Source organism: Musa acuminata, chromosome BXJ1-1 (assembly GCF_036884655.1).
Source record: "Musa acuminata AAA Group cultivar baxijiao chromosome BXJ1-1, Cavendish_Baxijiao_AAA, whole genome shotgun sequence".
NCBI classification, from domain to species: Eukaryota; Viridiplantae; Streptophyta; class Magnoliopsida; order Zingiberales; family Musaceae; genus Musa; species Musa acuminata.
This window is the reverse complement of record NC_088327.1, coordinates 148,503-161,632: the sequence shown is the minus strand read 5'-3', so window position 1 is coordinate 161,632 and position 13,130 is coordinate 148,503. Positions and strand designations below refer to the sequence as shown.

At 36.9% G+C, this 13,130-nt stretch overlaps 1 protein-coding gene across 5 annotated transcripts; it reads left to right on the top strand.

Moving 5' to 3' along the window:
* Positions 1–52: 52 nt before the first annotated feature.
* Positions 53–12,487, top strand: LOC135639889 (GBF-interacting protein 1-like). Of its 5 annotated transcripts, none has more exons than XM_065156474.1 (10): positions 53–339; positions 1,204–1,247; positions 1,712–1,811; positions 2,293–2,422; positions 4,189–4,313; positions 4,492–4,779; positions 7,461–7,872; positions 8,638–8,938; positions 10,657–11,151; positions 11,796–12,487. In XM_065156474.1, the coding sequence occupies exons 1-10, from the start codon at positions 177–179 to the stop codon at positions 12,075–12,077; spliced, it is 2,340 nt and encodes a 779-aa protein (XP_065012546.1). In that variant the 5' UTR covers positions 53–176; the 3' UTR covers positions 12,078–12,487. The 5 variants fall into 5 exon arrangements, with proteins under 5 accessions (XP_065012546.1, XP_065011374.1, XP_065010789.1 ...); XM_065155302.1 differs by having other exon boundaries at positions 56–339; positions 4,453–4,779; positions 7,464–7,872; XM_065154717.1 differs by having other exon boundaries at positions 56–339; positions 4,453–4,779; positions 11,799–12,487.
* The last annotated feature ends 643 nt before the right edge of the window (positions 12,488–13,130 follow it).

Sequence of the window (13,130 nt, the reverse complement as noted above, 5' to 3'; positions counted from 1 at the left end):
CGAAAAAACTCATATAAAGTAGGAAATTTCCCACCATGCCGGACTCGTACGTATTTGTTTGCGTCGGGGCACAGCGTTATATTACTTTATTGCCCCCTCCCCCTCTCTCTCTCCCGCAGACCCCATTCCTTTCTCCTCGTCTCTCTCCCTCTCTCGTTCTCGCTGTAGCTTCAAATATGAACGGCGGCGGCGCTAGGGTTTCGATCCCGCCGAGCTTGCGGCGGACGATCCAGAACATCAAGGAGATCGCCGGCCACCACACCGACGAAGATATTTACTCGATGCTAAAGGAGTGCGCCATGGATCCCAACGAGACCGCCCAGAAGCTCCTCCTCCAGGGTCTCCTCTTTCCTCCTCCCAGTCTCTGTTCCCTCTCCTGGAAGTGGCTTGATTTCTCGATTCCTTATTTGGATTTTATGAGCTGATATCATGCTCCGGGTTGCCGTTTCCTCATTTTTGTTGCACTTTTGAGCTAGCTTCTTCCCCTTGTCGAACTCGTTTAGACTCTTTTCGTTGTTATGGTTTAAGTCGATTAGTTGATATTTTGATGGATCACTAGTTAACCGTGCATTTTGAGGACGAAAGAAGTTACTTTTTGACATCGAGATAATATTTTGGCTATTATACGATATCTTCATTTGCTGCCTCTCTTGTCTGACCGGTTTATTACAAACATTTCTCTTTGAATCGATTTTGACTTACTGGTCTCACCATTCCTTTTACTTCTCCATGACATTTACTCTTTTAAGAGTAATTTGAGTGGAATATTCTATAGGATTTAGTCGAGTGTTGCCGTTTCTTGCTACTGATTTACTGAACCCTTTATTTTGTTTATATTTGATTTTTGAAGATTTAATGGGAGTACAGATACGTACCTGTTGATTATTTTTTCCTTTTTAATGTAATTTGTTATCAGTGTCATAATAGCGGGAAAAATGATGTTGACTAAAGGATAGTGCGACATCTTTTATAGCTTCAGTTTGCTTCGTATGGATCCTTCTTTTTCTTAGTCAGATTTCGCTGCACCAAGTTTGATACTTAGTCGAGGCAGATTTCTTTTTATTCTTATCCCGACAAGCACATACGCATCATTTGCTAATTCAGCACCCTCTCCTTTTTGTTGGCACGTGTTTCCGTGCATACTTGCTTATGTTCTACTTTCATCTTTCAAGTACTAATAAGTTTCCTTCTTTTGTAATTCAGACACTTTTCATGAGGTGAAAAGGAAGCGCGATAAGAGAAATGGGGTAAACTGGATTTACTTTGTGTTTGTTCTTAACCTTGACAATCTTCAAATTACAAATCATTGATTTTGGTTTATGCTAGCATAGTACCACTCTGTGCTCAAGCGATGGTCAGTCATACTGACTAATAATAGCCCAGTCTGTATTCTAGCAGAACATTTTCTTTGCTTTTTCTAGTATAGCAAAAACTTTTTCCTATTACATGGCTAAAGTTAGACTGATGCAATCTGTTTTGATACAACGCTCATATTTCTTTAAGAAAGCTAAAAAATTAAACAAGTAGATTTGGATTCAGGTAGATCTTTTTCATTCATGTTGGCTGATGATGTAATAAGTTCTAAGATTTGGATTCATGTCTCAGAAATCAGAAGTCATAGTCAAGATTTCGTGACTTACATCTCTGGCATGATCTCCCAAGCATGTTGTGTGATCATGTTGCTATTGCTAATGTTCATTAATTTCGACAGAATGTGAGAGAGCATTCAGATTGTAGATGGAGGGCAGGGGCATTAGGGCGAGGAGGTGGCGGAGGTCACCAAAACTTTTCTAACCGCTACTTATCCAATGGTATGTGTTTATCCTTACAAAACACAGTTAAAGTTTGATTTTCAGGTCAAGGAATCAGCTTGATGCATTTGAATATTTTGTTTGATTGCATGTGCTTATTGTCATTTGAGTTTCTACTGCAGTTTCACAAGTCTCACTGTAAAAATATACTGGTTTGTTGATAGACATATTTCCATTTAGCATGTAACCAGTGCTTTGCATGCTTCCCACTGCAAAAATCTCAATTTGTGTCCAACTTGACTAGTTTGTATGTGGAGTCTGAGCTCATTACTCATGAAGCTCCTCTCTATTGGTGTGCATCCTGTAACTGGTGACATTTCTTATCTGCTAAATGCTTGAATCAGATTATCATGAACTAACTTATTCTTCTACCTAAACCATGCATTACATAAAATGTTAATTGGCAGCTGTCACAATGCAACTGTGCTATTTCTAGTTTGCTTGTTATTGAAACAAAAAGGATATGATTTTGTCTTGTCAGATGTTGCTGACAGTAGAAACATTACTTCTGGTAAGGAGAATGGAGCGGAACAAGGCCCAGACAAAGACAATACATCTGTTTTACCTATTGGTACTGGCAAAGGGAACAAATCTACAACTTTCATCTCAAGGTACTTGTGAGCTAGGACTCTGGTGATATCATCAAACTAGAATCATGTGATTAAGTCAAATGCCTACATAGATAAATAGCATGCTCTGATGCAGTGTTGTTTTTCATGGAGGATTTTGCTCAGCGTTCAGTGAGTTTTACACTTTTACTTGCATGATTTGAATTTTGATGAATTTTGTCCCTATAACTTAAATAAGATGCTTGTGATACTGTAGTCCCTAGCAAATTGAATGTGGTCCAATGTGATTCATAGTTTGTATTATGTCATGTGTGTTTTGTTATATCATGGTATTAAGAGTGATTAGATGGAATTGGAACAATCACTTTGGGTTTACTGTCTGCATTTTGTGGTTTTGAGTTTCTTGGTCTGGAGGTTGATATTGAAAACATAACCATGTCAAGAATAGCATCTAAAACAACTTCAAGAAGAGTAGAAAATTTATTTTTTCTTCTTCGTTTCCTGGAGTCTTTTAGAGGGTTGTGGAAATCCGGTGTCAGACTCCGGGTGTTTGGCGAAGTCATCCAGTGAGAAGCTGGTTCTCATCTTTAATAGTCAAATAGTTATTAATTTTATCCGGAAACAATTGAACAGATAATTGCTTTGATGAACATCAGTTACTAAAATATGTTTTCAAACTTCAGACTCAACATATTATTATTATAATATACTGCACTTTTGTTCACTAGAATTGTGACATTACCTCTTCAACAATTAAAACGGACTTTTCCTTGGTTCATTCATGATGTGACATTCAGGATGTTTAAAAGGATCCTAATAAAATAAACAAGTATCATGTAATTTCTTTGGGCTGTTAGTTGTTAAGTGGATTAGCAACTTGGCCTTCTCCACCTATTCGTTGCATGTGTTAGATTGCTCTAGATATGAATTTGACATTGATTATGTTGTGGGCCTAATGAGAAAGTCCCATGTTCATTGATGAGGAGGCTTAGCAGCAGTTGATAGCCTTTGCGAAAACTTGAAAAAGGTGATTGTTCAAGAAAATTGTTGTTTGGATAGACTGAAGACATCAAGCAGTATATTATTTTTGTTGTGTTGCTTTTCCTGCAGAGGAGGTTGACCGAGTAGTTTGCTTTTATTGATGAGAGAATGGACCAGTCAGTAACATTACTGAGCACATGCTTTGCCTCTATTACATAAGTGTTTGTAATATGATGAATTAAAAAAGAGATCATTAGTTAAGGGGTTTGGCAACAACATAGTTTCTTACAAGACTTTTATGGAGGTTGAGACTTCTTCCTCTTGGTTACAGGGTTATCGGTGATCTGTAACTTACATTTGCGAGACCTTGTTTTCTTGAGGTGCTTTGCAGAGAAAAATGTATCATTGCTCCATGAGGAGAGCACTACCATTCCTCAAGAACTGTTGCCCTTGAAAAATGTAAAAGTTATGAGTTGGCTGTTTAATCGAGTGGCATCTAAATTGACTGTTGATTGCTATTAACTGATTCTTATGAACTTGCCAATTCAGAGTTAACAAGTCCATTAAAATGAAGTACATGACTTAAAAATTAAAATGACTGTTCTTTTTTCTGTCAACTTCTAGAGAGATTCAGGTTTTGATGGTGTAAGCAATGAAAATTACATGCCTTGGCTTCAAATAAATTTGGTATGCTTGTATTGGATGAACTTTCTATGTTTTCTTCTGTAGTTACTTCTGTCAGTTAAAAATATATGCAGTTCCTTTTCTTTGGCATAATTTTATGTTTTCGGTGCTTGCTATATCTTTCTAATACCTAGTAATTTCAGCACTGTATCTGGCATCACAAACAGTCACAACGAAACAGATATGTTGTTGTCATCTCAGGGATGTTTGTCCCAGGTATCTAGTGATAGTACCATAACCTCAAGGGAAGAATGTTCTGCTAAAACCAGTAAGATATGGACTACCTTGTTATTTCATAATGATGTGACAAATTGTTCCATATCTGGACAATTTGCACTAGATTTTGGACCAATTCTCATCATTTGAGAGAATGTCATCTGTTCCATGTTTCCATGTGTCATCTGCAGATCTTGTGACTGTGCCATCACCTGTTGGCTGTAGCCCAGGTAAACTGGGTACTATCAAGCATGTAATCCAGTGTGGAGAAACAGTTGTTGAAATGGCGACGAACAAGGTTGTGTGCGATGCTGTCTCACCTCTGATGGGAAAAGGGTCCAAAGAAATGAGCAGTTCATATGTAAATCGAGAGATCCAGGTTAAGTCAAAAGGATCTGAAGCAAATCAACTCACAGGTGCTTCTGAAGCTGCATTTTCATCTTCTGAAATGGGACCTACAGGTAGCAGATCATCTAATTATGGTAACCATTCCCAGCAGCCAGTTGGTTCACAGAAAGGTACTGTTTGACCCATGGTATTACACATTTTTGTTGCTTATATTCTGATAAGGGATATTCTTGTCTTGATAGATTGGTTATTTGAAGTTTTGGTATACTGTTATTAGTTACGTTAACATAGTTTGTGATGAAGATTATCATTGAGTTGCCAGGGGCTTAGAGTGCAGGTGTCAAATTATCAAACTTTGGGGATGAATATTTTGTTGGCTATCAACATGGCAGCATGTTATTCATTAACTTTCAAAGCCATAATTTGAGTATATTATCATAGTTTTCCTTCATTAAAGTCCTATATGCACCAAAACCAAATAATTTTAATTGTGTAGTTAGATTGGGATCAAATAGTGCTATTAAGATCTAACTAGGTATAGTTGAGTATGGTTGTTCTTACAGTTCTCTTATCTTTCTGTTTTATTCAATTATCTTGTAGGGTCTTATAGAAGATATGAAGCTCAGTTGGATTTTGGAGTGAAATAGGCACCTAATAATGCTGCTCTCAGGCATCTGATATTCAGCTTGATGATCAGTGTCAAGGGGGGGTTTTTAACTTGTAAAAGTAAAAGAAAGGCTGATACTCTGCTGAATGAAACAATAAAGTTGTAGGCTAATAATTTATTTCCTTCTTTTCAAAATAAAAAAGAGACATATTAACTACTTAAATGAGTTGAAAAGCCTCCAGAAGAATTGATGATAGAAGGGGATTCGATTAAAATTTCGCACTGCTGGATCTCTTGAGTCCCAAGGACAAGAGATTTGCATCTCCTAAAATTGTTAATCAGTGATTAACTTGGTTAACTTCCCTACAGATATGATATATTTTCTGATTAGATAAAATGACTGCAAAATACAAGTAATCTTTGATGATTTTCATGGTAGTTGAGTTGGCTTGTTTTCCACGGAATCAGTCAGTCAAGACTAATTTTTAGCTTGTTCTTGACCACTGAAGCTCATTCCATGTAGACCCTTCAAATATCAGATTGTATGTCAGATTTGAACTAGTGGTGAACAGAGCCAGATGCCGATGCACCAGCTTAAGAGTTTTTAATGACAGAGGATCCATTCATTTGATGTGAACCAAGCCAGAGAAGGAAATGCCAATATTGCAGATGGTAGGGGGTGGAATTCTCCTGAGTTTTGTGCAGGCTATTAAAGCATTGATGTCAATGAGCAAGAGTGCATTTCTGGAGGCAATGAAGAGCGAGGTTTTAAATACATGGACAACTACTAGTACCTGTGATCGATATGGTCGGTACACTGGTATATTTTTATGCTGGTACATGTTCACACTGCACAATCACACTGGGACAATGTTGTTGGTACACTCTGATTTTTGGAACCTTGATTAAGAGGCTCAAGTGGTTGTAAAACATGCTTTATATACTTTCATACATGAAAACAAATTATTTTAGTTAGATAATTTTCATACCGTTTAATAATGGAACTTTCCTGTTTAGCTGGTTACACTCGATCAGGTTTAGAGTGGTGATCTTTGTGTGCATCACTAAGAAACGAGTTTCAAAAGTGGATTACAAACATTTTACTCATTGATTGAAAAAGTGGATCGTACAGAAGTTATAAATATAACCAGGCAGCAACAGAATGTTGTAATTATTGTAGCTTTTGAACCTGAAGTCAACTCACAAAATCAGTGTTGGGTTTCTGTCAAAGCAAATCTGTTCAGAAGAACCTTGGAACACAACTTCCACTTTACTGGATAAAGAAATATTTACAATGGGATGATAGATGAGAACTTATTTTCTATATGATCGGGATAGATTGTTTTTTATAATTAAATATTTAAGGTCATGCTGCTGTTGTAGGAGATCGCCAGGACACCTGAACTAGTGCTTGGTTGTAAACAAGCCTCAGACAGGTACATGGCCTACATTGTCATATATACACATGAATAATGTAAGTTTATATGCATGAATAAGTAGATCACAACATTGGGCAGGGTTTATCCAATATCACCTTGATATGTGTTTCATGTTTACCATCCTTGGTTCTTTTTATGGGATAATTTATAGGGAAATGAGTCCTCAAGACAATCTAGAGTATTAGATCAAGTAAATGACTATAACTGAATGTCACTGGAACATACTAAAGAATGCTAGGATTTTGTTGATTTTACAAGTTTGGTCTGCAAAATTGATATGGTTGAACGCAGTGTCTTGGTGCAAGTAACATCTCCTCTATGATTTTACGATTAACTTGGATGTTACCAATGGTCATGATGAAATCAATCTGTGGATTTGTAGGTCTGAGAGTTGCAGATAATGGAAATTATGTAGCACCTGAAAAAGGTTGAAACTGGTACTAAGATAAGAAACCACCAAATTCTATTGGTTCTTTTTTAAACATGTAATTTCCAGTTAGCTTGGTGTCAATTGAGATATGGTTGCATTTGGGAACATCTGGTTGCCTCTCTCTAGCTACTAAAGTATATGTATAAAAGAGTTAGGGTTGAGTCTAATAAATTTTTGATAATTAATTGGTGAACTTTAACAAATTAAGAGTGTTTCTGATTCTGATGTACATGATATTATATTTTTATATAAAGCATGAAATTATTACTTTACATTATTTTTTGGTTTGATATATATATTGCTTTAGTACATGGTCTGTGTTCTGTTGTCTGACTTTGCATTTTGCTTCTCCTTGTTTGATTTTTTTATATTCAGCAGTTGTTCCTAATAAGGAGTGGAAACCAAAATCAGCACACACGGATCATACCCAGGCATCTGGAATTGCTGGCAATTATGATGTACCTATGATGGGCAATGCTGTCTCTCAGTCAGTATCAGTGCCAGCCTCATGCTCTGTTGAACTGGAGGAAACTATTTCAAAGCTTGAAAAGAAGCTAGATGAAGTGCAACTCTCAGTTAGACAACATGTGATCATTCCTGATCATCTTCAAGTCACAGGCTCTGAAAGACATGGGTTGAGTTTTGGAAGCTTTGATGCCTGTTTCAACGTCGATTTTGCAAATGACGACAAATGTGACAAGAGTGCTACACAATTATCAGGATCGCTTCAAGAGAACGAGGAAAATGTTGAGCAGCCTTCTTCATGGTCAGATATTCCATTGTGTTGGTACTGATGTTCTGTTCTACAATTTTGATCCTTGTTTCTTGTTTATTTGAGATTTGAAGTTTAGATGATATGTTTGTGTACTACCCTTTTATTTTTCAATATCAATTAATTTTAGCGAGTTGAGAATAATGTTTTATTGACCACGTTGTATGGCTTTTAGTTATATTCAGTTCAGGAGATAACATGTCATGGAAGAGCATTCAGCATTCACTAACATGCAGTAAGCACTTGTTTTTATATCGTTTCGCTACACCTATTAGTTCTTCAAGCAAAATTTTGGCTTATTTGATATAAATTTCTTACATACTTCACCTTCGTTGTGAATATAACAAGGATGTATCTTTGTAGTGCCTCCACAAAGGAGAATTGTTTTTCAAATCAATTACATTAGTACTTGGCATTCAGACTATTTGGTTGATGGTCCTGTAAATGTATTAATTTTTTATGGTAGTTTGTCGTCTGTGTTTATTAAAAATTATAGTTTCTATCATGATGTTTGATTATGTAACGCATGCCTGTACTAGAATGCCCTAAAGTGAAGTCCTTAGACAATTGTAACATTTTGTGTCACGATCCTCTATCATAAAGCTAATTTCTGAAAAGTGCCAAATGCCAGTTTAGTTGATAACAAGCCTGTGTTTGTCATTGAATTAAATAGACGTCTTTACATTGTGTTCTGGTAATTTTTGCTATAATTTACTGATCCATTCTGCTGTCAAAATTTGGTTTTCTTAGCCTTGTATGTTTCTTTCTTTTCGAGTGCAGTATTCATATTGCATCCTCAGCTTCTCAAGAAGACCATCCAGATCATATACAATCACCCAGACAGATGCCAGAAAATTATTCATCAAGGGAAGCTGGGATTTATGGCACATCAGCTACAAAAGAGTATGGCCAAGCCAAACAAGAACCTGTTATAGCCCCAGAAGATCCTAAAATTCCAGTTGTTCCATCTATATCCATGAATTCAACATTTGGATTGGCACTGCAAATGTTTGGAAACCAGTTTGTACCCTTCTGGAGCTCCGAGCCTGGGGCATGTGATACTAATCTGCCAAACTTTGTGGTATATATTCCTACTATTAGATCTTTTTGCAGATCTTTTTTGCCTTTTGTTCCTTTAATGGTCACATTCATTGTAGCTCAAGCATCCAAAATTTTCTGTTTATTGCAATCTTATTTGTTGGAATTAATATTTTGTATGTGTGGTCCATTGCATTGTAACTAACATGGATATTAGTCATAGGATGTGACAAAAATGTTCGCTTGAGTTTTGGGTCTTTTGTCTCGACTATTGGATTCTCGGTAAGCTAAGCTGTAGTTGCTTTTTCACATTTGGTTATTTGCAGCCTCAGGTTAGTACAAATGCTTTTACTCGTTTGCTTTTACAATTGCTTTGTCTCAGCTTTTACACATTCAGTGCAGGCTCGGGTTTTAGTAGTCTAGATAGGGTTTGGGATGGGTGAAGTTTCTTGCTTTCTTTGTTATTTTTTCTGTTCCTCAGCGTTATCTTCACAATGATTATGTGGGCCCTCCTAATTTATTTCAATTTCAATTCCTTTTTGTATGTTGATGTTGTCACAATTCTCTCGTCCTACTGCTGTTGCGAGTAGTCATTTTCTCCTTTCTTCGCATGTAGTACCTCTGCTGGGTACAATAGTAACATGGTGGTTGTCCCTGGTACTCAGTTTGGCCAGGCACACCAAGCGGTTGGTTCAGGTGAATTTCTATGCATTTTCTTAGTCATGAAGAAAACATAGTTTTACAAGAGATTGGTGAAAGCAGAGTGCTTTATCGATCTCATAGGAACCTGCTTCTAAAAATTATGTGACCACCTATTTTTCCTGTGTTAATTTTTAAATTATGTGATCACCCATTATGCTTAATCCATCTGATGTTTTTAATATCGATCAGACCATTATATATAAAGTAGTATTTCATGGTCCGACCAAGTACTAATACTGGAACATATAGCTTGATAGTGGTACATGTACAATTCATTTTTTATTATTTTGTTCAATGATACCTGATAGTAAGGGTGACTCACATGACGATTGCAACATGTAATAGATTTCAAACTTAAATGAAATTATTTATTTGTATATCCGGGCCTTAGATTTGTTAGTAGCAAGGATGGTCTCTTAAGTTTTTCAAGATGATAATTGCTTATGTTACGTAAACTAATTTTTTTAATCTAAATTCATGAAGGGGCTGTTTAGTTGCTTGCTTGCAAGTGGACTGCTTGCTGGTCATTCTGCAGCAAGTAGTCCACTTGCATGCATTTGGTTGCATGCAGGTAAACCACTTGAAGCTTGTCTACACAACTTTATCCTCTCCAGCTGCAGGTGGATATGCAATTGAAATTCCATTTGTCATACCTTCTAGGTGGGTTGCAAAAGAAAATTTGATTTAGATACTATATCCAACCCCAAAACTCTCTCTACTTTAGACAGCATAATCATTCCTTCTTCCTTTCCAAGACCTGCAACTGCTACTTGCAGATGATTTTAGTTGTAGGCAACCAAATGCTCCCAACGTGGATATCATGATGAAAATGAAGCAAGAATATCTAGCATTTAATTTCTATTGAAAGAGACATCTTATTTTATTACGTGATAACATCTTACATCATACTGAGACTTCCTTGGTTGCAAGTTAACAACATTTTTTGTTGGAATAACATTTTTTTCTGCTTCATGTTCAGCATTTTACTGATTTCTTTACCATGTGTTCTCTATATTTCTATTCTTATTAGAACACCAATGCTTTGTTATTCCATTACAGAATGGGAGCTCTGTTATTTTATCTACAGCTGGGTCAACTCCTCTCGCAACTCAAGCAGTTGGTGCCATGCAGAGTTCTGGTGTTGTTTCCCAGCAACCAGTTCCCATATTTCGGCAAACTGCTGGTGTACATTTATCGCATTATCCAATTTCATATGGTCAATATTTCTCGCCATTCTATGTTCCACCTCCTGCCCTTCACCCTTTTCTGAGTAGCGTTGCGTTCCCTCAGCAACCTCATATTGGCAGCATGTATCCACATCCTGGAACTGCAGCAGCTGCTGCCCCTGTCAAGTTCTCCCTTTCTCAATATAAGCCTGGTACTAACATTAGTAGTTCTGCTTTTATTGGAATCCCAGCGGGTTATGGAAGTTACGACTCCACCCCAACTTGCTACACATATAGTCCTGTTGTGAGTAGTGGTAACTCGACTAGCAAGGAGGATCTCAATTCAACTCAATTCAAAGAAAATAATATCTATAGTTCTGAGCAACAGGTAATTTTCTCTTCTTTTATTTAGATTTGAGATATTATTTTTTATCCATGTGTGATTATTTGAAAGAAAAACAATTCTACTGCCTATAGTTCAGAAATCTGAAAGCTGCCATTGAATTTTGAGAGCCACTATCATTTTTATAATGGCTCTTGGTCTCTCTATGGCTGCTCCCTTTGTTTGTTCAAGTGATCATCACTTCAAATTTTTCCTTCATGAGACATGTCGGAGGTGACAATGATCTGCTTGCATTTTGTTAGGCTAGAAGTTTTCGAATTAATAAATATGCATTTAATTCACGAACACAGCCAAATGATCAAAGATTCTAGCAATCATTGGCTGAAACACTTTTGTAGCATAAACTGTCCTAGAGCAATATATTAATGATATATTTAAAAACTTTCTGTGATTAGCTTGTAAAGGGTGCTGCAAGTATTTTTTGGTCCTGGATAGTGTAAAATAAATGATAATAAAGAAAAGAACTGGTTTACTTCAAATATATTGCCTCTATATAGTGATTGTGAATTCAGGTTCGGACAAGCCCAGATGGCGAATTACTTTTATACAATCTCTACTGTAATTTCTATTCACTAAGTCTGATTTCTTGTAATTTGTCTTATTTATATCCGAGTTACCATTCTCTTCAGCAGAGCGAAGGTTCAGCTGCTTGGATTCCGGCACCCGGGCAGGACAATTCCAGTCTTCAGACTGCTACTACTTTCTACGGTATGCCGCCTCATATGACATTAGCACCCACACAAACTGGCCATGGTGCCTTGGGTGGGATCTATCACCCTGCATCCGCTTCTGTTCATCCTCTTGTCCAGCAGTCTCAGGCTGCGGCTGGAGCAGTAGAAATGGTGGGCCCTGCTGCGGGTGTTTATCAACAGCCACAACATGCACAGATAAATTGGACTGGTAATTATTGAGCGGAAAGCTGAGGCTTTGCAACAGTAAGCAACGAATCAAAAGGTTTGGAGGCTAGTTTTGATTGCATCTGGAAAGCTACTTGGGAAGCCTGATCCAAAAGGGTGTGGATAGATTTCGTTATCAGATGTTGCCGATGGTAGAGGTTATACTTCAGAGACATCCTGCTTGTTTGCTCTCTCAGTTGCTGGAGTTGTCCTTATTGGTGAAAAGCTTAAATTTTTGTCTTTTGGATCCTCCTCTTCTGATGAGCATCAGATGACAAAAACTTGGGAGGGGTAACACATTAAGTTGGTGAGTTATAATTCTTTCTAGCGTCGGACCTGTAAAGTAAATTTTGATGGCAAGAGAATGTATACCCACTGTTGTACTTTGGTATGATGGAAATAACAGTTCATTATCATTTCACTCATGCGGTTGATAAAATTATTGGTGATTGCATATGGGGACTTTGGTTGCTGATGGGGAAATATTCGTCCCAATTAAGGCTCGGCATGTGGCACCTCAGGTAATATGAGCATAGGAGATTGATTGTCAAAAGGAATATTCTATCTCAGAATATTTTTTTTTTCTAGTTAAATCGATTTAAAAAATTAATTATGTTATAAAAATTATTGTTTATTAAAATTATTTTACTTTTATCGGTTATTGATAAAATTATTTAACGTCGAGAATATTATTTAATTTTATTCAAATTAAAATTATCTTCGTGAAAGATGATTTTGGGATGAGCGTTTAAGTCCACGTCAACGTTCGAGTTCGAGTCCTCCTCCTCACCTTAGTCGTATCGGACGCTCACATCACGAGAATGTCATCTTGTGAACTTGGGCACAATTAAAATGGTTTCCAAGTATTCCCATCGACAACAATGTGGTCGAAATGACTCCAAGTATTTTTTTTCGATGATAGTGTGATTGCAACGGCCAAAGCATCCCAACATTCAACATGTTCTTCGCGAAGCATCCAATACATCCATAAGTGTTACGTGGGAAAAGCATTTGAAGTGATCGCTGTATCCTTAACGAACAAAAGCATCCAATACATCCATAAGTGTC

Excerpts from the sequence above, each read along its gene's own strand:
- LOC135639889 (XM_065154163.1), top strand. The coding sequence starts at position 177 with ATGAACGGCGGCGGCGCTAGGGTTTCGATCCCGCCGAGCTTGCGGCGG. Across the intron at positions 2,423-4,188 it reads TCTACAACTTTCATCTCAAG|CACTGTATCTGGCATCACAA; the intron begins GTACTTGTGAGC and ends TAGTAATTTCAG. Across the intron at positions 4,780-7,460 it reads GCCAGTTGGTTCACAGAAAG|CAGTTGTTCCTAATAAGGAG; the intron begins GTACTGTTTGAC and ends TTTTATATTCAG.